The sequence below is a fragment of the Megascapheus bottae genome, chromosome 30, assembly GCF_031878675.1.
Source record: "Megascapheus bottae isolate mThoBot1 chromosome 30, mThoBot2.hap1, whole genome shotgun sequence".
NCBI classification, from domain to species: domain Eukaryota; kingdom Metazoa; phylum Chordata; class Mammalia; order Rodentia; family Geomyidae; genus Megascapheus; species Megascapheus bottae.
This window is the reverse complement of record NC_143538.1, coordinates 4,599,389-4,621,386: the sequence shown is the minus strand read 5'-3', so window position 1 is coordinate 4,621,386 and position 21,998 is coordinate 4,599,389. Positions and strand designations below refer to the sequence as shown.

Genomic DNA, 21,998 nt, shown 5'->3' with positions numbered 1-21,998 from the left:
ACATCATTCTAGTTATTTTTTTTAATCATGTTGTTTTTCAAGTTTTGTTTTGAGTAAAACAGAGAATTCATTAAAGATCTAAGGCTGACATTTGAAGATAGGGTTTAGTTTCGCTTTTCCCAAGACAGCAAAAATACTCTCTAACAGAAGACTATTTTTAGCTTTTCTTTCTGCTGGTGAGGTAGAATACCAAATATTTTTAGAGCAGTTGAAAATACAGCTTAGATTCTCAGTGTCCCTATCATCAGAACTCACAGCCTTACTTTGTGTATCTCAGTTTTATGTTCCAGTGTTTTGAGTTTATCATATAGTTTGTAGCAGGGTTCATCCTTTCCTTTTTGACCTAGTTTATTTCATTATGGAACAATATGTCAAAAGTTGGGGGAGTAAAATTCTTTGTTTTTTGTTTGTGTTTTGAAATTATGTGCCTTAGTGGTTTAGAGTACTTGTCTAGCACGCATGAAAGAAACCCTGGGTTCCATTCCTCAATACCACATAAACAGAAAGAGCTGGAAGTGGTGCTGTGGCTCAAGTGGTAGAGTGCTAGCCTTTAGCAAAAGAAGCTTAGGGACAGCACCCAGGCCCTGAGTTACATAGTTCAATGTTTATGTAATGTACATTGCCTAGAATGGCTGCATTTGCTTACCTCCCTTTATTCAGGTGTACCCTCCTCTCTTCCCCTCATGGCCTTCCTCTTAAACTTTTCAACTTTGCCTGGTTTAATATCACTTAGCATAATATTTTTAAGGTTCATCCATGTTGTGGCACATATTAGATTTTTTTTATGGTAAAATAATACCACATTTTGTTTGTTCATTTGTCTGTTGATGCACTTGAATTGCTTCTACCCTTTAGCTATTATGAATAAAGTTGCTGTGAACATTAGCATACAAATATCTGAATCTTCAGGGTTTTTTTATATAGCAAATTAAAATTCTGTCCATTTCTACTCATTCATAGATACATAAAGATACAGAGATAGATAGATAGATAGATAGATAGATAGATAGATAGATATGGATACATACGTAGAGATATGGACTTCTTGAGCAATCATCAAACTATCCCATAGTAGATACATAGCTGTGACCATTTTACATTTCCAACCACAGGGTACAGAAGTTCCAGTTTCTCTATACCTCACACACACTTGTTAATGTTGCTGGGTTTTGTTTGGTTGTTTCTTACCTTTCTCTAATGACAAGTAGCACAACATTTTTACATGTATTTAGTATGCTTTTGTATGTATTACTTGGAAAAAAATGACTGTTCAAGTCCTTTGCCTATTTTTTTAAAAAATTGGGATGACTTTTTGTGTGGTTTATTTTTTGTTTTGATACAGGTTCTTATGGCATTATTTAAGATGACTTCAAATTCAGATAACCTCAGTCTCCAAAGTTCTGGGATTATAGGCATATGTTACCATGCCTACCTTATCTGTTTACTTTTAACATTATTTAACTTTATTCAGTTTTTTTGTTGATATGATTGGCTTTAAATTCATACTGTTGCTATTTGTTTTATTTTTGTCTTAACTATTCTTTATTCTTGTCCTTTTTTGTATGTGTGTGTGCCAGCCCTGGGCTTGAGCTCAGGGCCTAAGCACTGTCCTTGGACTTTCTCAAGGCTAAAGCTCTACCACTTGAGCCTCAGCACCACTTCTGGCTTTTTTCTATGTATGTGGTGCTGAGGAATCGAACCCGGGTCTTCGTGCATGCTAGGCAGGCACTCTACCACTAGGCCAAACTCCCGGCCCTCTTGTCCTTTTTTATATGACATCTCTTATCTGTGTTTTCATTTTTTCTTGTTGGCTTATTATCTATAACTTCTATTGTTTTAAGTTGGAAATGTATATATTTATTACACTACCATTAAGTGACATTTCTTTATAACCACATTCATATGTGTGTGTGCATTTCCATTCCTACCCCTTGGTCTTTTGGTCTTTATGCTGTTCCTTTCTTTTTTTTTTTTTTCCAGTCCTGGGCTTGAGCTCAAGGCCTGAGCACTGTTCTCGGGTTTTTCTCAAGGTTAGCACTCTGCCACTTGAGCCACAGCAGCACTTCCAGCCTTTTTCTATGTATGTGGTACGGAGGAATCGAACCTGGGTCTTTGTGCATGCTAGGCAGGCACTCTACCGCTAGGCCAAACTCCCAGCCCTGCTGTTCCTTTCATATGTTTTTACTTCTGTATCAGTTTTAAACTTCATATTATGCTGTTATTATTTTTTATTATAAATTTCTGGTGTTCTTCATTCCTTTTTTTTTTTTTTTTGGTTAGTCATGGGGCTGGTCGTTGTCCCTGAGTTCAGCTCAAGGCTAGTGTTCTACCACTTGAGCCACAACACCACTTCTGGTTTTCTAGTGGTTAATTGGAGATAAGAGTCTCACAGACTTTTCCTGCTAGGTTTTAGCTGCTAGGCTTGCTTCAAACATTGATCCTCATATCTCAACTTCCTGAGTAACCAGAATTACAGGCATGAGCTATAGTGCCCAGTTTTGGGTTTTTTGAGGCATGGTCTTGTTGAGTAGGCCAGGCTACCCTGGAATTCTCCATCTGCCTACAGAGCATATAGCTTGTATTTCCCACAAGAAAATTGCTGTGGTCTTTGTTATTCCTTTACAGTTTTTCTTCTTTCTGGCTGCTTTTATGATTTTCTTTTTAATACTGTGTCATTCTTACATATGTTGTTATTGTCTTCTTATTTCTTTTTTTTTTTTTTTTTTTGCCAGTCCTGGGCTTGAGCTCAGGGCCGGAGCACTGTCCTTGGACTTTCTCAAGGCTAGAGCTCTACCACTTGAGCCTCAGCACCAATTCTGGCTTTTTTCTATGTATGTGGTACCGAGGAATTGAACCCGGGTCTTCATGCATGCTAGGCAAGCACTTTAACCACTAGGCCAAACTCCTGGCCCCTGCCTTCTTATTTCTTATGCATAGACTTTCTTGAATATCTCAGCTGAATAATCTTGTTTGAAATTCTTTTATTCTATAATGCTAGAAATTTCTTTTCTGTATATATGTACGTATGTTTGAGATAAAGAGAAAGGAAGAGGGAGAGGGGATCAGTTTGGGAGTACTGCCCCTTAACTTATTTGCTCAAGGATAACATGCTACCATTTGAGCCATGGCTCTGCTTCTGGGCTTTTGTAAAAATTCTCATAGACTGGTGGCTCATGCCTATAATCCTAGCTCCTCAGGAGGCTGAGGTCTGAGGATTGCAATTCAAAACCAGCCTGGGCAGGAAAGCCCATGAGTCTTTTAACTCCAATAAATTACTCAAGAAACCAGATGCAGCTCTGTAACGCAAGTGGTAGAGGACTAGGCTTATGCAAAAGAAGCTTAGGGACAGCACCCAAGCCCAGAGAGCTCAAGCCCCAGGACAGACAGGGGAAAAAACAAACAAACAAACAAAATCTCATGGACTTGCCTGCTCTGGATGGCTTCAAATCTTTTTTTATTTTTTGTGGGTCATGGGGCTTGAACTCGGCCTGAGTGCTGTCCCTGAGTTCTTCACCTCAAGGCTACCACCCTGCCCTTGAGCCAAGCCTCACTTCCTGTTTGTTAGAGGTTAATTGGAGATAAGAGTCTCAGGTCCTTTTGTGCCCTGGCTGGCTTTGAATCTTGATCCTCAAATCTCAGCCTCCTGAATAGACAGGATTATAGATATAATCTTAGTCACTGCTTACTCAAACATAGAATTTTTTTTTAAATTACTGCGATGAGTATATTAAAATAGAGGTCTAAAAACATGAAGCAAATAGATTGTAAAGTCAAGACACTATGTATGAAAAACGAAAGAGAATCACTGTATGCATTATCATTTAGAAATAAAGCATCATTTAGAAACAAGGCAAAGAACCAAGAGAGAATCAGTGTATGCATTATTATTGAAAAACAAGACTGGAGTGTGGCCTAGAGGTAGAGTGCTTGCCTCAAATGCATGAAGTCCTGGGTTCGATTCCTTCGTACCACATACACAGAAAAAGCTGGAAGTGGTGATGTGGCTCAAGTGGAGGAGCACTGGCTTTGAAGAACATCAAGGACAGTACCAGGACTGATTTCCCCCAACCCTTTCACCCCCGCCAAAGAAAAGAAGAATTAAAAATTTAGTGGGTTCAGTAAAGATAAAAGTAAAAATTAGGACTGGAAATGTGACTTAGTGGTAGAATGCTTTCTTTTTTTTTTTTTTTTTTTTTTTTTTTGCCAGTCCTGGGTTTGAGCTCAGGGCCTGAGCACTGTCCTTGGACTTTCTCAAGGCTAGAGCTCTACCACTTGAGCCTCAGCACCACTTCCGGCTTTTTTTTCTATGTATGTGGTACCGAGGAATCGAACCTGGGTCTTCATGCATGCTAGGCAAGCACTTTAACCACTAGGCCAAACTCCTGGCCTAGAATGCTTTCTTACATACATGAAGCCCTGAGTTCGATTCCTCAGTACCACATAAACAGAAAAGCCTGGAAGTGGCACTGTGGCTCAAGTGGTAGAATGCTAGCCCTGAGCAAAAGAAGTTCAGAGACAGAGAGCCCAGGCCCTGAGTTCAAGACCCAGCACTGCCCAAAAAGAAAGGGAAAAAAAAGTAAAAATGAATTATATATATATATACACACATATATATATACATATTGCATAAAATTTTGAAAAGAGATTTCTTACCTAAAATTTTTTAATTTTCTTCCCAACATGAAGTTGAGAACAACTTCATAACAAAATTGAGTTACACATGATGTATAATACTATATATGTTATAAAACTTATTTTAAAAAAAGTTTTGGGGCCTAGTGGTGGAATGCTTGCCTAATTTAGCACAAAGCTCTGGGTTTGATTCCTTAATACCAAGTACATAGAAAAAGCTGGACGTGGTACCCAGGACTGGCAAGAAAGAAAAAGCCTTCTTACAGCACATAAAGCAGAAATGCAAATTTAGCCTTTAAAAAAATACTTCGGGCATGGCAAAACTTTAGATCAGTGCTCTCCCTTTCTTTCTACCACTGGAGCCACAGCACCACTTTTGGCTTTTTTTTACGTATGTGGTACCAAGGAATTGAACCCTGGTCTTTATGCATGCTAGGCAAGCACTCTACCACTAGGCCAAACTCCCAGCCTCTATTTTTCTCATCATGGTATATCCGTACAGATTTTTTTAAATTCAGCCCCCCTTTTCAATTTTTTTTCTGTGCAAATTTTTCACATGACATACTACAATGGGTGGTAGTTGTCAAGCAAGTATGCTTGCAGTAGAAGCACACTCAGGTTTGAACTTGTCAACTTTGGCTGCATTACCAGCATATCTCAGCCACAGGCTAAGAACTCTTCGGTAATAATATTTATTGATCCTTTTGTTGTACAGAATTGGGAAATTGAGGCAGGGGATTATGAGTTTGAATTTAGTCTAAAATTATGAGTTTAGATAAAACTCTTTATTTGCCTCGAAGACCAAACGTTATCTTATCTGTGCTTATCTCATGATTGATTATTACTGAGATCAGAAACCCTCTGTATTTAAACAGGCTTATTGTATTTTAAGTAAAATTAGTATGCATTTACACAAATGTACTTTTAGGGTTGTAACCACACATGATGTAAATAATTTTAATTAATTATGTTTATGTATTCTCACAATTTAAATCCTAATGTATTATTTTAAGAACTAGCCCTTTCTGAACTTTTCTGTTTGTTCTATTACATCTAGTATACTTCTTACTTTTCATTGCTTTGTCTTGTTATAGAATACATCCTGGTTAATTAAAGATTTTTTTTTACTATTGCTTACTATATTGATGAATTTAAAGTTCATTAAAAATGCATTAAAATTCTTGTCTTCTTTAGCATCAGACAACAGTCAGCGCTTTCGAGAAACCTGTTTTGCATTTGCATTGACACCACAACAAGTGCAGCAAATCAGTAGTTCCATGTAAGTTGTCTTCCTATATAATTGGAGTTCGCTGTTAAGTCCAGCACTATCTGTGCTAAATGAATTTTGAAATATGATAGTTGAAGATACAACTCAGCATTAGAGCAGCACCAAAAATGAATTTTAAAAACTGACAGTGTTGTTGGGTGAGTTAATGTTATTGTCATACAAAATTAATGTTGAAAATACTATTAGTGTTATTATTTATTTATTTATTTATTTATGCCAGTCCTGGGCCTGAGTTAGGGCCTGAGCACTGTCCTTGGACATTCTCAAGGCTAGAGCTCTACCACTTGAGCCTCAGCACCACTTCTGGCTTTTTTTTTCCCCTGTGTATGTGGTACTAAGGAATTGAACCCAGGTCTTTGTGCATGCTAGGCAAGCACTCTACCACTAGGCCAAACTCCTGGCCAATATTATTTACTTTTATAAGTTCACATATTTGAAAATATGTAAAACGTTCTCAGCAACTGTCTTTTATGTACATGTTTTGAAATAATTGTAATTCTTTTTCTATTTTAGGGATATTTCTGGGACCAAATGCGACTTCACAGTACAGGTCCAGTTAAGGTATAGTGTTAACTATACATTAAAATTTTAAAACACACTATTCTTTAGAGAGTAATAAAAATTCGTTTGATTTATGCTGGTGCATAAATTACAGCCTCATGCCTGTAATCCTAGCTACTCAGGAGGCTAAGATCTGAAGATCACAGTTCAAAGCCAGGCTAGGCCCAGGCACTAAAGAACACCTGAGACTATTATCTCCAATTAATCACTAGAAAACGGGAAGTGGGGCTGTGGTTCCAGGGTAGGGCGGTAGCCTTGAGCTGAAGAGCTCAGGGACAGTGTCCAGGCCCAGAGTTTAAGCCCCATGACAAACAAACAAACAAAAAAAATTGTCTGATTTCCACTTTTTTTAAATACTGGGTTTAGATATATAAGTAAGGGAAAATTTACAGTTTCAGTCAGTGTTCTCTATAAAAATACTGGTTAGACTGGGTACCAGTTGCTCATACCTGTAATCCCAGCTATTCAGGAAACTGGGATCTGAAGATCACAGTTGGAAACTAGCTGGGCAGGAAAGTCCTGAGGCTCTTATCTCCAATTAACCACCAAAAAACCCCCCAGAAGTGGAGCTGTGGCTCAAGTGGTAGAGTGTTAGCTAGTCTTGAGGGGAAAAACAACAACAGCAAAAAACACTCAGGGAAAATGCCCAGACCTTGATTGAGTTCAAGCCCCAAAACAATTTTTTTTTTAAAGGAAAGAGAAATTACTAGTAAACTCAGCCAGGCACTGTAGCTCAACTTTGTAATCCTGACTACCTTGGAGACAGATTAAGGGATCATGGTTCGAGGCTATCAGGCAAAAAGTGCGGGAGATTTCATCTTGACTCATGGCTGGGTATGGTGGCTTGGATCTGTCATTCCCCTCTGCCGGGATATGGATGGAGAAGCATACATAGGATGACCAAAACTCAGGCCAGTATAAAAGGGAGGGAGACCCTACCTCAGAACTAACCAATGTGCTGGGTGCAGTGACTCACACCTGTAATCCTAGCTACTCAGGAGACTGAGAGCTAAAGATCAAGGTTCAAAGCCAGCCTAGGCACAAAAGGACCTGAGACTCTTATCTCCAATTAACCTCTGGAAAATGCAACTGGGGCTTGGCTCCAGGGTAGGGCGGTAGCCTTGAGCTGAAGAGTTCAGGGACATCGCCCAGGTCAAGTTCAAGCCCCATGACCCACAAAACAAAAACAACAGCAACAACAAAAAATTAACCAGTGTGAAAGAAAACTGTGTAGATCAAGTGGTAGAGCATATCTGGCAAGCTTTTGAAAGCCCTGAATTCAGTCCCTAGTACCTGGAAGAAAGGGTGCTGATGAACTCTAGAAATAACAGCTTCTCAAAAGGAAGGTCCTTATTAATACTTAAATCTTCAGAATCATATGGACTAAGAAACATCAAATATTCTAACTTACTTTGTCCTGTATTTTAAATAATTAACTTGAATACATTCTAATTTAGAACCCATATGAAACGTCTCTTAGAAGTTTTCAAAGAGGCACAGAAGTTTTTTTTCTGATATAGATTCACAAATGCACATTCATTTCTTCTTAGGGCATGTAAGAAATCTTTTTTGCTAATATAAACCAATTTTATACTACTATCCACATAGGAACCTAAGTGTTCTATACTGTTCTTGTTGGAATAAGAGGTAGAAAGTAAAATAAAAGGTGGTTTACACCTGTAATCCTAGCTACACAAGAGGCTGAGATCTCAGTATTGCTGTTCAAAGTCAGCTGGGGCCGGAAGGTCCATGAGACTCTTCCAGGAAACTACAAGAAAGCTGGAAGTGGAGCAGTGGCTCAAGTGGTAAAGCACTAGCCTGTTCACAAAAGCTCAGGGATACACCCAGATCCTGAATTCAACTCCTAGGACTGCCACCCAAAAAAAAAAGCTGGGCTGTGGTTCATGCTTGTAATCCTAGCTACTCAGGCCGAGATCTGAGGATCAAGGTTCAAAGAAAGCCCAAGCACTAAAGTCCATGAGACTCTTATCTCCAATTAACCACTAGAAAACCAAAAGTGGTCCTGAGGCTCAAGTGGTAGATAGGTAGCCCTGAGCTGAAGAGCTCAGGAACAGGGCCCAGGCCCAGAATCCAAGCCCCACCCCCCTACCCCCCGAAAAAGAAAAAATGGTTTATTCAATTAACTATTCTCCCTATATTGTGGGGAAGATAAGCAGCTTTGTATCAGTAATCAGATACTAAGTTGAATATAAATCTCACTAGTAAGTCATAGAACCATGGGAAAACTATTTTTTTTTTTTTGGATGGGTCATGGGGCTTGAACTCTGGGCCTGTATGCTGTTCCTGAGCACTTCAGCTCAAGGCTACTTCTACCCCTGGAGCCACTGCCCCACTTTTTCCTAGTGATTAATTGGAGATAAGAGTCTCATGTGTTCTTTAGTACCTGGGCTGGAGCCTCAATTCTCAGATTTCAGACTCCTTAGTAGTTAGAATTATAGCCATGAGCCACTGTGCCTGCCCGGCTATGGGAAAAGGTTTAATTCTAGGCTTTTATATTTATTTATATACTATCATTTATATAGTATATAATCTTTCTTTGAAATATAACCATATAAATGTATATATAATTAATTTTGAAGTAAGATTATCTTTTCCTAAGATAAATCATCTGTCTAATTTAGAGATTCCAGCCAAGAGAACCTCAGTAGTTTAAAAAAAACCTAGCCATTTAGGGATGGGGATTATAGCTTTAGTGGTAGAGTGCTTGCCTAGCTAGTATGTACAAGGTCTTGGATTCAGTCCCCAGTATCTATTTGGGGGGCAGTCCTGGGGCTTGAACTCGGCCTGAGCACTGCCTTTGGGCTTTCTGAAGGCTAGAGCTCTACCACTTGAGCCACAGTACCACTTCCTGCTTTTTCTGTGTATGTGGTACTGAGGAATCAAACCCAGGTCTTTGTGCATGCTAGGCAAGAACTACACCACTAAGCCAAATTACCAGCCCCTTCATTTTTAATTCTAATTTATCTCTAGGACTTGATGTTTAATTTTTTTTTTGTGGGTGTGGGTGGGTCATAGAGCTTGAGCTTGGCCTGGGTGCTGTCCCTGAGCTCTTCAGCTCAAGGCTACCACCTTACCCTTGAGCCAAGCCCCACTTCCTGTTTTCTAGTGGTTAATTGGAGATAAGAGTCTCGTCCTTTTGTGCTGGGTCTGGTTTTGAACCTTGGTCCTCTGATCTCAGCCTCCTGAGTAGCTAGGATTACAGGTGTGAGCCACTGAGCCTGGCTTAAAAAATAATAATTTTTATGTTTGCTCTCACTAAAATGTTTAAAGCATGAAAATAATTTAGACATTGTTTTCTTTATTAGATACTTAATCTGTGCCTGCATTTCCTCATGAACTACCTCACAGAAATTTTCTGCTGTTTCCCTTTTTTCTTTTCTCTGCAATTTGATGGTTTTAAGTCAGTTCTTAAGTTCATTCAACTATACAGCCTCTATTAACACCTGTTTCCTTTTAACACATGAGGAAATATAGTATTTTTTATCTCAAAGTCTTATTTAAATAATCTAAATCGACATGAAGACAACTACTGATTGATAGTCATGATTGCTAATTCAGATATTTGATAGAATTATTTACAGTTAATACTTGAACTTGGGTGGGGAAAAGCATGAAACTATTAAAACTTAACTACTAAGAAAGCATCAATCCCCCTTCCCCCCCACAGGATTGTCATTGACCAGAAACCTTAGTGATAACCCAGTTGGTTAGCACATATTTACTAAGAGAGGGACTGTTTCGACCAAGATGACTTGTGCCACAGGGCATTTTGAGTGGATACTTGCAAACTTCAGGTTACCACAACAACAATAGGAGGTAGCTATGAAATGAATACAGAAGTACAATATGCACTACAACTAGTTTTATGTGTTTTTTTTTCCTAATTTAATATTTCATTGTTACGTTTGTTATGTTTCTCTGATGAGAATGGTGTCCAATATTGTTTATGTGCTTAAGTTTTATTAAAATCTAATTTTTGTAGTAGATTCATGTGTATTGCATGATAATAAATAATTGGACTATTATCTACATGTATACATATATATGTATTTCTTATGACATTATACTTTTGTTCATATTGTTACACATTTCCAAAACTATACAAAATTTGCTATACAAAATTATAAGTGGATCTGTGAAGTTCAAGCCTATGTTGTTCAAGGTCATTTGTACCTTAAGTTTATTGGCATATACTTCTTGTATGAATTATTTCATTTTTCTATTAATGAAATTGTTTTAATAAAAATATTAAACTTGATCTTTATTGTGTAGGTTTTGTTTATCAGAAACAAGTTGTCCACAAGAAGATCATTTCCCACCCAATCTTTGTGTGAAAGTGAATACAAAACCCTGCAGCCTTCCAGTAAGTTCTATTTTTCAAAATACATTGCCACTATAACTGTCTAATAACTAATCCTGGTCTTTCATTAAGAAAATATTTTTATGTTGGGTACATATATACATATATGCTTATATACTTACATATATTTATGTATTTATGTGACTTACTAAAATTTCTTTTACAAGTTATATATTAGGCAAGATACAGTTAGTTTTGTGGTGGATTTTAGGGAGAAGTGTTTCCAACAGAATCTCACTAGGTTCAAAAGAATCTATAAGCCTGTGATTGAGTAAGAGATTTGAATGATGTTCCTTACACAGGAAGATGGGAATGAGTTTTTTGGTTTCCTTGGAAGTACTCTATAGCTATGAATTGATCCTAATTCTTTAATTAAAGAGATTTCTATTGTAATCTTTTTCTGTGGGATATAGGGCTTAAACTCTGGGCCTGGGCATTGTCCCTGAGCTCTTCAGCTCAAGGCTACCACCCTGCCCTTGAGTCACAGCCTCATTTCCCATTTTTTAGTGATTAATTGGAGATAAGAATTTCACATTGGGCTAGGAGTTTTGCCTTGTGATAGAGTGCTTGCCTAGCATGCATGAAGACTGGGGTTCAATTCCTTGGTACCACATACATAAAGCTGGAAGTAGTGCTGTGGCTTAAGTTGTAAAGCTCTTAGCAGCCTTGAGAAAGCCCAAGCACAGTGTTTAAGTCCTGAGTTCAAGTCCAGCATTGGCAAAAAAGAAAAAGGAGGAGGAGGAAGAAGAAAGAAGTTGAAATAATTGTATAAATAAGTTGGAATAAATTATATTTCTTTCTTAGGGTTACCTTCCACCTACTAAAAATGGTGTAGAACCAAAGCGACCCAGCCGACCAATTAATATCACCTCACTTGTCCGATTGTCCACAACAGTACCAAACACAATTGTTGTTTCTTGGACTGCAGAAATTGGAAGGGTAAGTAAATTTTATTTTTACCATATTTTCCTGCCATACGGAACAGTTAATTACCATGACTACCTGGGTTTATAACTAAATTATACTGTAAAATGAGTTGCTAAAGGATTTTTTCACACAAATTTTCATGTTTCCATTTGAAAAATGGGGTCATATATTATACAGTGTTTTATAACTTGATACTTTAATTCCACAATTTATCATAAAGGTCTTTCTGGGTTATTACGTATTCTCCATTATTTTAAATAACTATATCATATTCTGATAAGAATATGCTATTATTTAGTCTATCCCTGTTGTTGAGCATTTGACTTATTGTTTGATCCTTTGCTATTCCTAAAAACGTTTTGAGGGTCTGGGAGTTTGACCTAGTGGTAGAGTGTGTGCCTGGCATCCATGAAGACCCATGTTCAATTCTCAGTACCACATATATGAAAAAAGCTGGAAGTGGTTCTGTGTCTCAAGTAGTGGGGCTCTAGCCTGGAGAAAGCCCAAGGACAGTGCCCCAGAACTGGCAAAAAAAAAAAAAAAAAGGAATTTTGAAAATTATCCTAATAGGTATAGCTTTGCATATGTGATACTTTTCTTTCCATAATTATCAGAAGTGCTATGACATAGAGCATGCAGAATTTTAGGAAATTCTGTATGAATTCACCAGTTATTTTTTAAAAGATTCACAGGTATACTTTCCCACTTTTATTGTTTCTTTGGGTATCTCTCAACATTGGCTATTTAAGTCTGTATAAGTCTTTTCCTTTTCTCTGTCATGCTTAGTGTGTTAGCTTTTTTCCAAACTTAAATAAGTTGACTTTCTAGACTTTTATCTTGAAATATTTAATTTAGGTAGGCACTGGTGTCTTATGCTGGTAATCCTAGCAATTTGGGAGCTTGAGGTCTGAAGATCACTGTTCAAAGCCAACTAGGAGGAAAGTCTGAGACTAACCACCAGAAAACTGGAAGTGGCATCGTGGCTCAAAGTGGTAGAACACTAGCCTTGAGCAAAAGAGCTCAGAGGCATTTCCCAGGCCATGAGTTCAAGCTTCAGGGGAAAAAAAAAAAATTAATCTACCTTAAATTATGTTCTGTGAGATAATTACTTTGATATTTTAGTCAGTTGGTTCATGAGAGAAAGAGAGAGCAAGGCCCTATCTCAAAGGAAAAAATTTTACAAATACGTCTTCTGTTAAAAAAAAAGGAAAAGAAAAAACACAAACATAGGAGAATTAACAATGCCTGAAGAAAGTGTGATATTTTGTAATTTCTTGGCCTGAGAAAAATTTACTACATTTGGAATTTTTTAACTTTGATTATTTCTAATAAATACTGGTATAAAACAGGGTATAATAAGTAGGTCATGTTTTAATTATTTAGAAAATATCTAATGAACTTTAGCAATCTTGCATACTTCAGAAAAAAGTAATAGAAATAATGATGTAATTATGATAATATATATCAATAGTTGGTGTTACAAAGTACTTTGAAGGGTAAAACAGGAATGCTTATTATGTACCCAGAAGGGTTACTGTGCCACTGTTAAATTTTGGGGAATTTTTGCTGCTGAGCCTCTCATAGAATGTTAAATTATAATTCCTTACTCTGTACAGATGGTAGTTTTGTTACATGTTCCAACTAGAGTGAATGTCCCTTTTTGCTCACCTTGTTGTAGTTTTTACTTGGTCTCATCTTAAATGTTTTTCTTAAAGCCTTCAAGTCCTGAAGATTCAAGCTGTCAGTGCATTTCTCCAATTTGTTACACTTGAAGCATTAAGCAAAGAAGTTACATGATTATAAATCAACTATATAGTCTTTCCTTGAACTTATCTTTTGTAGGCCTTCAGTAAAGTTGTCATTGTTGCTGTTACTGCACCGGTCCTGGGACTTGACCTCACAGGGCCTGGGCATTGTCCCTAAGCCTCCTCGTGCTACCACTTGAGCCACAGTGCTACTTCTGGCTTTTTCTGAGTAGTTTATTGGAGATAAGAGTCTCAAAGACTTTCCTACCGGGGCTGGTTGCCAGCCCTGATGTCAGCCTCCTGAGTAACTAGCCCACTGGTACATGGCTCTGTGAAGTTTTAAATGAAGTTACTATATGTTAAGAATACTTTGAGAACTGTGGGTAGCTATAAACTATCAGATGATACCAATTTTATTTTACTTTTGCCTTAAGTCTTTTTGATCTGTCACTTGATCCTAGCATCAAGTATAAAAGGATTCTTCTTATTTCAGCTTTTCTCCATACCTTCATATACTTCCAGCTCTCTTTTCTCATCCAACATGTTCCTGTCATCCAGCCTGGCCTGTTAACTATAACTATTTTCATAACTGTTTTCTTCTTCCATAACCATCTCTGCCTTTTCCCTCTATTGGTAATTCACTTCCCAAACCAGGGACTTCTCTTAGCAAACCTTAAATATCCTCTCTGTGCATTGTGATGATGGTCCAGATATAGAGTCTCTTCAAGAACTAGTGGAACCCAGCACCAGTGGCTTGCACCTGTAATCCTAGAGGCGAAGATCTGAGAATCTCAGTTCAGAGCCAATCCGGGAAGACAAATCCAAGAGACTCAGGTTGAATTAACCATCAAAAAGCCAGAAGTGGGTATGACTCAAGAGGTAGAGCCTAAAAACTAAGCATGAGTGTGAGACCCTGAGGTTAAACAACAGCTCCAAAAAAGGGGGAGAGGAAAAGAAAGCTAGTTAAAGGCATAGAGAAATGCTAAAAAGTAGAGATTGGGAAACCAATCCAATCTGATTTGTAACCTTGTTCAAATGACTATTTTTAATAACTTATTTAAAATATATTTGTTGGGGACTGCAAGTGTGACCTAGTGGTAGACTGCTTGCTTACCATGCACAAAGCCCTGAGTTTGATTTCTCAGTACCACTTATGCAGAAAAGGCCAGAATTGGTTTATGTTATGACTCAAGTGGCAGAGTGTTACTCTTCATCAAAAAAAGAAACTCAGGGACAGTGCCTAGGCCCTGAGCTCAAGCCCCAGGATTGGCAAAAATAAATAAAATATTACTTTTACCTACTAAATACTACTAAGTATGGTCTATGATCTTCAGTAATCTTGATTTATGTTTAGGCTTTATCAGTATTCCTTTCTATCTTTTTTTTTTTAATGGGTCATGGGTCTTGAACTCTGGGCCTAGGTGCTATCCCTGAGTTCTTCAGCTCAAGGTTACTACTGCCCTACCCCTGGGGCCACAGCCCCTCCTCCAGTGACTGGCTTTGAACCACTATCCTCAGATCTCAGCCTTCTGAGTAGCTAGGATTACAGGCGTGAGCCACCATGATCATGACAGCTTTCAGTAATCTTTTATTATAAATACTTTAAAGTCATTTGTTTCAAGTATAGGCAGCCACGTAATATAGAAACCGGAAGACCTGGTTTTAAGTTCTAGGTTAGTCACTCCAAAGTTTGAAAATTAGGACAGGGTTTTTGTTTTTGTTTTTGTTTTTACTTTTTTTTTTTAACTTCTTCATATCTCAGTTTACTCATCTGTAAAAACAGGCTAGTGTTTACCTCAGCTGCTTTTTGGTCAAGAGTAAATGAACTACTGCTCATGAAAACACCTGAGACAATACTTGGCAAATAATAGGTGCTTTAAGAATTGTTTTCTAAGCTGGGAACAGTGGTTCATGGCTGTAATCCTAACTACTCAGGAGGCTGAGATCTGAGGATCAAGGTTCAAAGCCAGCCCAGGCACAAAAGGACCTGAGACTCTTATCTCCACTTAACCTCTAGAAAACAGGAAATAGGGCTTGGCTCAAGGGTAAGGCAGAAGAGCCAGTGACAGTGCCCAGACTGAGTTCAAGCCCCATGACCCCTCCCCCCCAAAAATGTTTTCTTTCCATATTGTTGTGGGATTACAATAGCTGTACTGTTTTACTTACATCTTTTTTTCCCCCCCTAGACCTATTCCATGGCAGTATATCTTGTAAAACAGTTGTCCTCAACAATTCTTCTTCAGAGGTTACGAGCAAAAGGAATAAGGAATCCGGATCATTCTAGAGCTTTAAGTACGTATTATAAACTTACTTTCATATTTTAAGGGTTAGTTAGAGTAGTGTTTTATTCAACTAGAGAAATTTTAGTATTTGTTTTTTATATACAGCCTGTGATAAAGTGTTAAAAACCCTTGAGAATCTTGTATGTTTGTAAAACAAGACTTGAGCAGTTTTAACAACTTCGTTAAGAGTGATTTTTTTTTTTTTTTTTTTTGCCAGTCCTGGGGCTTGAACTCAGGGCTTGGGCGCAGTCCCTGAGCTATTCACCTCAAGGCTAGCACTCCACCACGTGAGCCACACAACACTACTTTTGGCTTTTTTTTGTATATGTGGTACCAAGGAATTAAACCCAGGGCTTTGTGCATGCTGGGCAAGCACTCTACCACTAGGCCATACTCCCGGCCCATAAGTGACATTTTATAATCTGTATTTTTAAAGATATGTATCGAACATAGAAGAATATTTTGCTGCAGTATCATAAAGTAAGAATTTTAGGAGATGAGGTCTTGGCATACATTTTGAGAAAATTATTTTAGATCCAGGAAAAATATATAGTAAGATAAAAAGAAAGAAGGTAGGTTCTGTCATAATCAACCCTATGGCTTTGTATGAGTAACTTATGTGTAACAAGAAGTTTGTGACACCTGTTTCTTAAAGTCTTAGAGTTTGGATTTCTTGGTGTGACTTACTAGATGGCTATTTTTTTTTGGTGGGGGGGCAGTTGTTGAGGGGAGGCAGTCTTGGGGTTTGAACTCAGGTCTGGGCATTGTCTCTGAGCTTCTTTTGCTCAGCACTGTACCAGTTGAGCCATGTGCCATTTCCAGCTTTTTTTGTGTGCATATGGGTACTGAGGAATGGAACCCAGGGCTTCATACATACTAGGCAAGCACTCTACCACTAAGCCACATTCCTAGCCCTAACTTACAGCTTCTTAACATCTCAAAGAAGAAGGCAGATGCCTTTTACCTTCCCTGTCTCTTCATTTATCTGTCCTGCTTCAAGAATATTTGTGGGGCTTGTGTGAGGTGCCTCACACTTATAATCCTAGCTACTCAGGAGGCTGAGATCTGAGGATCAAGGTTCAAAGCTGGGGCACTAAAGTCCATGAGACTCTTATTTTCAGTTAACCACTAGATAACCGGCAGTAGAGCTGTGGCTCAAGTGGTAGAGTGGTAGCCTGGAGCTGAAGAGCTCAAGGAAAATGCCCAGACCTAGAGTTCAAGCCCCACGACCCACAAAAAAAAAAAAAAAAAAAAAAAAAAAAAAGTACTTGTGGGGCTGGGAGCATGGCCTAGTGGTAGAGTGCTTCTCTAGCATGCACAAGACCCAGGTTCGATTCCTTGGTACCACATTCACAGAAAAAGCTAGAAGTGATACTGTGGCTCTACTAGTGGTAGAGCACTAGCCTTGAGGAATGCCCAAGGACAGCACTCAGGCCCTGAGTCCAAGCCCCAGGGCTGACCAACAAACAATCAAACAAACTGGTAAGGCCAGCTTCCCTCTCATTTATACATGTCTATCATAGCTTCCCCCCCAACCTATTTATTTGATAGAATAAAAAAATCCCATAACCCTAAATAATAACTGTACCTTTAATAGTTCACTAAAGGGTTGTTCTGAATAAAAAAGGCCCTTTTGGAAATTTTAAGTAGCTGAGCATAGTGGTGCATTTATGTTGCCCCAACTACTTGGGAGACTGAAATTGGAGGAACACTTGAGCTCAGGAGTTTAAGAACTGACTAGACATCTAAAAATAGAAAATAAAAAGTAGTAATATTGTATCAAGAGGGGAGCATTAATCTGCAGGTGGATAGACAGCTAGGATAGCTCTGTTTTGGGATCTAGAGAAATGAGGTTCCATATAACCGAAGACTGGAAATATTGAGAATCCTGAAAGAAGAGACAGATAAATACCTTAAAGGAGAAAGCAAAAATTCTTTTTTTATATCCTGCTGGTTATACTTGCTTTGCCAATGCTAATCAAAAAGCATCATGGAATTATGTGAGCCTGTGTGGAAAAGAGAATATGGAAAAAATAAGGTAAATAGAGCCATTGTATTTAACAAGTCTTCACTTACATCTCTAGCACCACCTGGAGGGAGAATGGAAAGGTGGATGGAATTGCATTTTCTCTCAGGAACCTCAGTAAGCCCCTGTTAAATAGCAAAACAAAACAAAACCAGCTTATGCTGCTAGCAGGATATGGAATGTAATTGTACATTGAGTGAGATTTTTCTCACAGTATGTATCTTAGTGAGATAAACTAATGGAACATTAGTTTGGATCCCACAAGTAAGATATTTACTGTACTTAACTGTACTAGCCTTCATGTTATCTGGGGGGAAAAAACCTATCCAATTAACTGTGTGAGTAAAATATTGTTTAAGAAAACATATGTCTCAGATTTTTTTTATTATTTTTTGGGGGGGGCATGAACTCTTCCTGAACACTGTCCCTTGAGCTCTTTAGCTCAAGGCTACTGTTCTACCACTTTGAGCCACCTCCTATCTCAGATTTTTTAAATAGTGAATTATTTACAAATATATCCATTATAAGTTATTCTTAACCTTAAAAATAAATTCTAGCCAAGTTTCTTAACTTAAGGCAGGCATTATTATGTTTTTTGCAAGAATAAATTTTTCACAGAGAAAAATTCATCCATTGATTCGCTTGATTTATTAGATTTTGTCTTGCAGTTTTCACAAATATAACGTCTTTCACTTGCTATTTACTAGAGTTCTTTTGTCAAGTTCCTCTTTCTTTTTCTCATCCCTTCAAAGAACCTTAGCCATACTGTACTCAAGCACTGTTCCCTCTTCTCAAAGTACCCTGACAGTGTCACAAAGTAGGGTTTCAGGAAGTGAAATCTGTAACTGCTCATTTCTCTTCCTCCTCTTCTTCTTTCTCCTATTCCTCCTCCTCCTCCTCCTACTTTTTTTTTTTTTTTTTTTTTTTTTTTTGTGAGTCATGGAGCTTGAACTCGGCCTGGAAGCTGTCCCTGAGCTCTTCAGCTCAAGGCTACTACCCTGCCCTGAAACCAAGCCCCAGTGAACCACTGGGCCCAGCTTCATTTCTTATTTTAGTGTTTTTAGTATGGCCATACTGTCTTTCAACTTACCTTTTTTTTTTGTTGATCATGGGGCTTGAACTCAGCCTGGGTGCTGCCCCTGGGCTCTTCAGCTCAAGGCTACTACCCTACCCTACCCTGAAAACAAGCCCCAGTTCACATTTTCTAGAGGTTAATTGGAGATAAGAGTCTCAGGTCCTTTTGTGCCTGGGCTGACTTTGAACCTTGATCCTCAGATCTCAGCCTCCTGAGTGACTAGGATTACAGGCGTGAGCCACCTCACTTGGCTTCAACCTATCTATTTTTGTACCCATCTTTGTTTTATCCTTTCAGAGTTAGAGAAATTGTCTCTTTTCCTGCTCAAAGTTAATCTTTGTTTTTTTTTGTTGTTTTGTTTTGTTTTGTTTTGTTTTTTGCCAGTCCTGGGCTTGAGCTCAGGGCCTGAGCACTGTCCTTGGACTTTCTCAAGGCTAGAGCTCTACCACTTGAGCTTCAGCACCACTTCCAGCTTTTTTGTATGTATGTGGTACCAAGGAATCGAACCTGGGTCTTCGCTCATGCTAGGCAAGCACTTAAACCATTAAGCCAAACTCCTGGTCCCTCAAAGTTAATCTTTTTAGTCATTTATTTTCTTGTTTAAGACATTATATGAAGAATGTACTGTGTTCCAAGCACAAGAGAATATATTATTAAATAACACATTGTCTTTATGTCTCCCATAAGTTTGCAGTCTGGTAGAAAGAGACATTAATTAATTACTGACAGTCATTACTGAGTTATAGTTGTGATATGTGCCTTGAAGAAGAAAGACAGTAACTCTGGAGAGGCACCACAGGAAATATATTCCTCTCAGGTAACATGATGCTTAAAGTCCACAAATGTAAGGATAAGGCAGTTGAGCTCAAAGATGGGAAGGAAATAAGGAAAACTCAGTAGAACTAGAAATGACCAGAAATGACCCAAAAGATAATGTAAATTCATGTAGATGGTACATAAATAATGACAAAAGGTCATAATGGATTTTTAAATAGAGGAATTATGTCAGATTTGGATAATCTGACTCACATTGAGGACTGAATTAAGAGGAAGACTGATTCAGCAAGGCCAGTTAGAAACGTGTGAATGTATGTGTAAGTGATGATGGTATCTTGAATGGAAATGGACAGTTTTATGAAGAATTTAAGGGTAGAAACTATACTGGTGGAGTGTGGAGGAGGAGCTAAGGATGAGTTCTAGACTTAAGCACAAAGTGACATGTTAGTGCCATTTGGAAACAGTATTTGAAGATAAGGAGATTGCAGTACATTCTTAGACGTGTAGTATTTGAGTTAGAACTAAACATTTGGGTGGAGATGCTCCCACAGTATATAGAAAGACGACTTCCTAGCTTGTCTGCCTTTTTTCTTGTGTTTGTAGTTTGTCCCTCTCCACTGGCTTTTCCCAACACCTCTCCCTTTCTCCTGTGCTTTAAAAATAGAGACATCAGCTTTTCTCTAAATAGAGCTCTGTAATCCTCCTGTTCTCATCACAATGTCTTCAGAGCCATCTGTACTTGATCTGTGTACCTTTTCTCTGCCTCATGACTCCACTGAAAAACTTCACTTGGAGATATCACAAGTGCAGTCTGATTGCCAAATATGAAATCTGCCTTTCAGGTTGGAAATAAGAGTCTCACAGACTTTCCTGCCTGGGCTGGCTTTGAACTGAGATCCTCCAGACTTAGCCTCCTGATAGCTAAATTACAGAAGCAAGTCATGGGCTGGCATCCGACTTTCCTTTGATCTTTCATCTTGGATACTTCTGTATTTGGTACCAACTACTTTCTCCTTAAAATTCTCTCCTCCCTCTTCTCAGCCTTGGGCAAAAAAGCTATCCAAGAGTGCAAGTCCAAGCCCCAGTACTGATGAAAGGGAGATGAGCGGGAGGAGAAAGGAAGGAAGGAGGGAAGAATTGGGGAGTAAGGAGCAAGAATTGGCTAAGATTGGGAAGGGAGGGCTAAGATTGGATAAATAGTAGCAAGTACATATTCTTCATATGTTAATTAATAACATAATATTTTGCTGAGTATACTATCCAAATTATAGGACAGGGAGTTTATGGCTTTGGGACATGAAACTCAGTTTATAAATTAGTAAAGATCAAATTAGAATTTCCAGGCTATTAAATGACCTTTTTAGCCTGGCGTATCTTTCCCAGTCTAACTCAGTAATCAGTTATAATGCTGACTATACTAAAGAGGTATGTCTTAGTTGAAGTCAACTATTTATGGAAACATTTGCATAATCAGGTCTGAGGAATACCTGGCCCTTGGACTTTGTAAGGCCTAATCGTATGGTACTTGAAGGGACAAATGTGTGTGCTTATTGAGTCTGTTTTCCTGTGTTGATAATTTTGAACGGTCCTTGAATGATGATACAAATATTCAAATGTCCCTTGGCAGAAAAAAAAGCAATTCTGGTAAACTGTCAGCCAGACAGTATGATCACTGTGTTTTATAAATACAGAATTCTTTATCCGTGGTTATTAGCACAGTGGACATCAACTCTGATATCATCCTTGCTTATCAGAGTACTCTTTCCCTTTTCTATTTTCTTTATTGTCTGTTATGTATCAGCTCACACTTGGCTAGGCAGTAACCCTGAAATCCTGTGGTTGAGTACATATACAATTACCTAAGGCACCCTATAGATTTTTAAATTATTATGGAACAATTTCTAAAATTATTAGAATATTTAGGAACTTCGGTGTTTTCTGTTGTTATTTATTCAGCGGTAACTGGTTGGTGCCTCAGGTTCCCAGATGAGAAATACAAAGAATCTTATATAATTGAAGGATAGGTTATGGTTTAAAAAAAAAAAAAGTTGTCTGTGATGGCATATCCTAACTAGATGAGAAGCAGAAATAGTGAGGCTCTGTCTCAAAAATAAGAGCTGGGGCCAGGAGTTTGGCCTAGTGTTAAAGTGATTGCCTAGCATACACAAAGGCCTGGGTTCGATTCCTCGGTACCACATACATAGAAAAAAGCTGGAAGTGGTAGAGCTTTAGCCTTTAGAAAAGGCCAAGGACAGTGCTCAGGCCCTGAGTTCAAGCCCCACAATTGGCAAAATTTAATTAATT

General features: G+C 38.2%; 1 protein-coding gene across 3 annotated transcripts in view; it reads left to right on the top strand.

Annotated features, from left to right (window-relative positions):
• Window positions 1-21,998, top strand: part of Pias1 (protein inhibitor of activated STAT 1) — a 71,724-nt gene that overhangs the window by 26,995 nt on the left and 22,731 nt on the right. For all 3 annotated transcript variants that reach the window (XM_090321781.1, XM_090321782.1, XM_090321783.1), the window contains exons 3-7: window positions 5,827-5,911; window positions 6,434-6,481; window positions 10,775-10,865; window positions 11,667-11,801; window positions 15,721-15,826. In XM_090321781.1, the coding sequence (XP_090177907.1) occupies window positions 5,827-5,911; window positions 6,434-6,481; window positions 10,775-10,865; window positions 11,667-11,801; window positions 15,721-15,826 (465 nt within the window). The remainder of the gene's footprint in view (window positions 1-5,826; window positions 5,912-6,433; window positions 6,482-10,774; window positions 10,866-11,666; window positions 11,802-15,720; window positions 15,827-21,998) is intronic.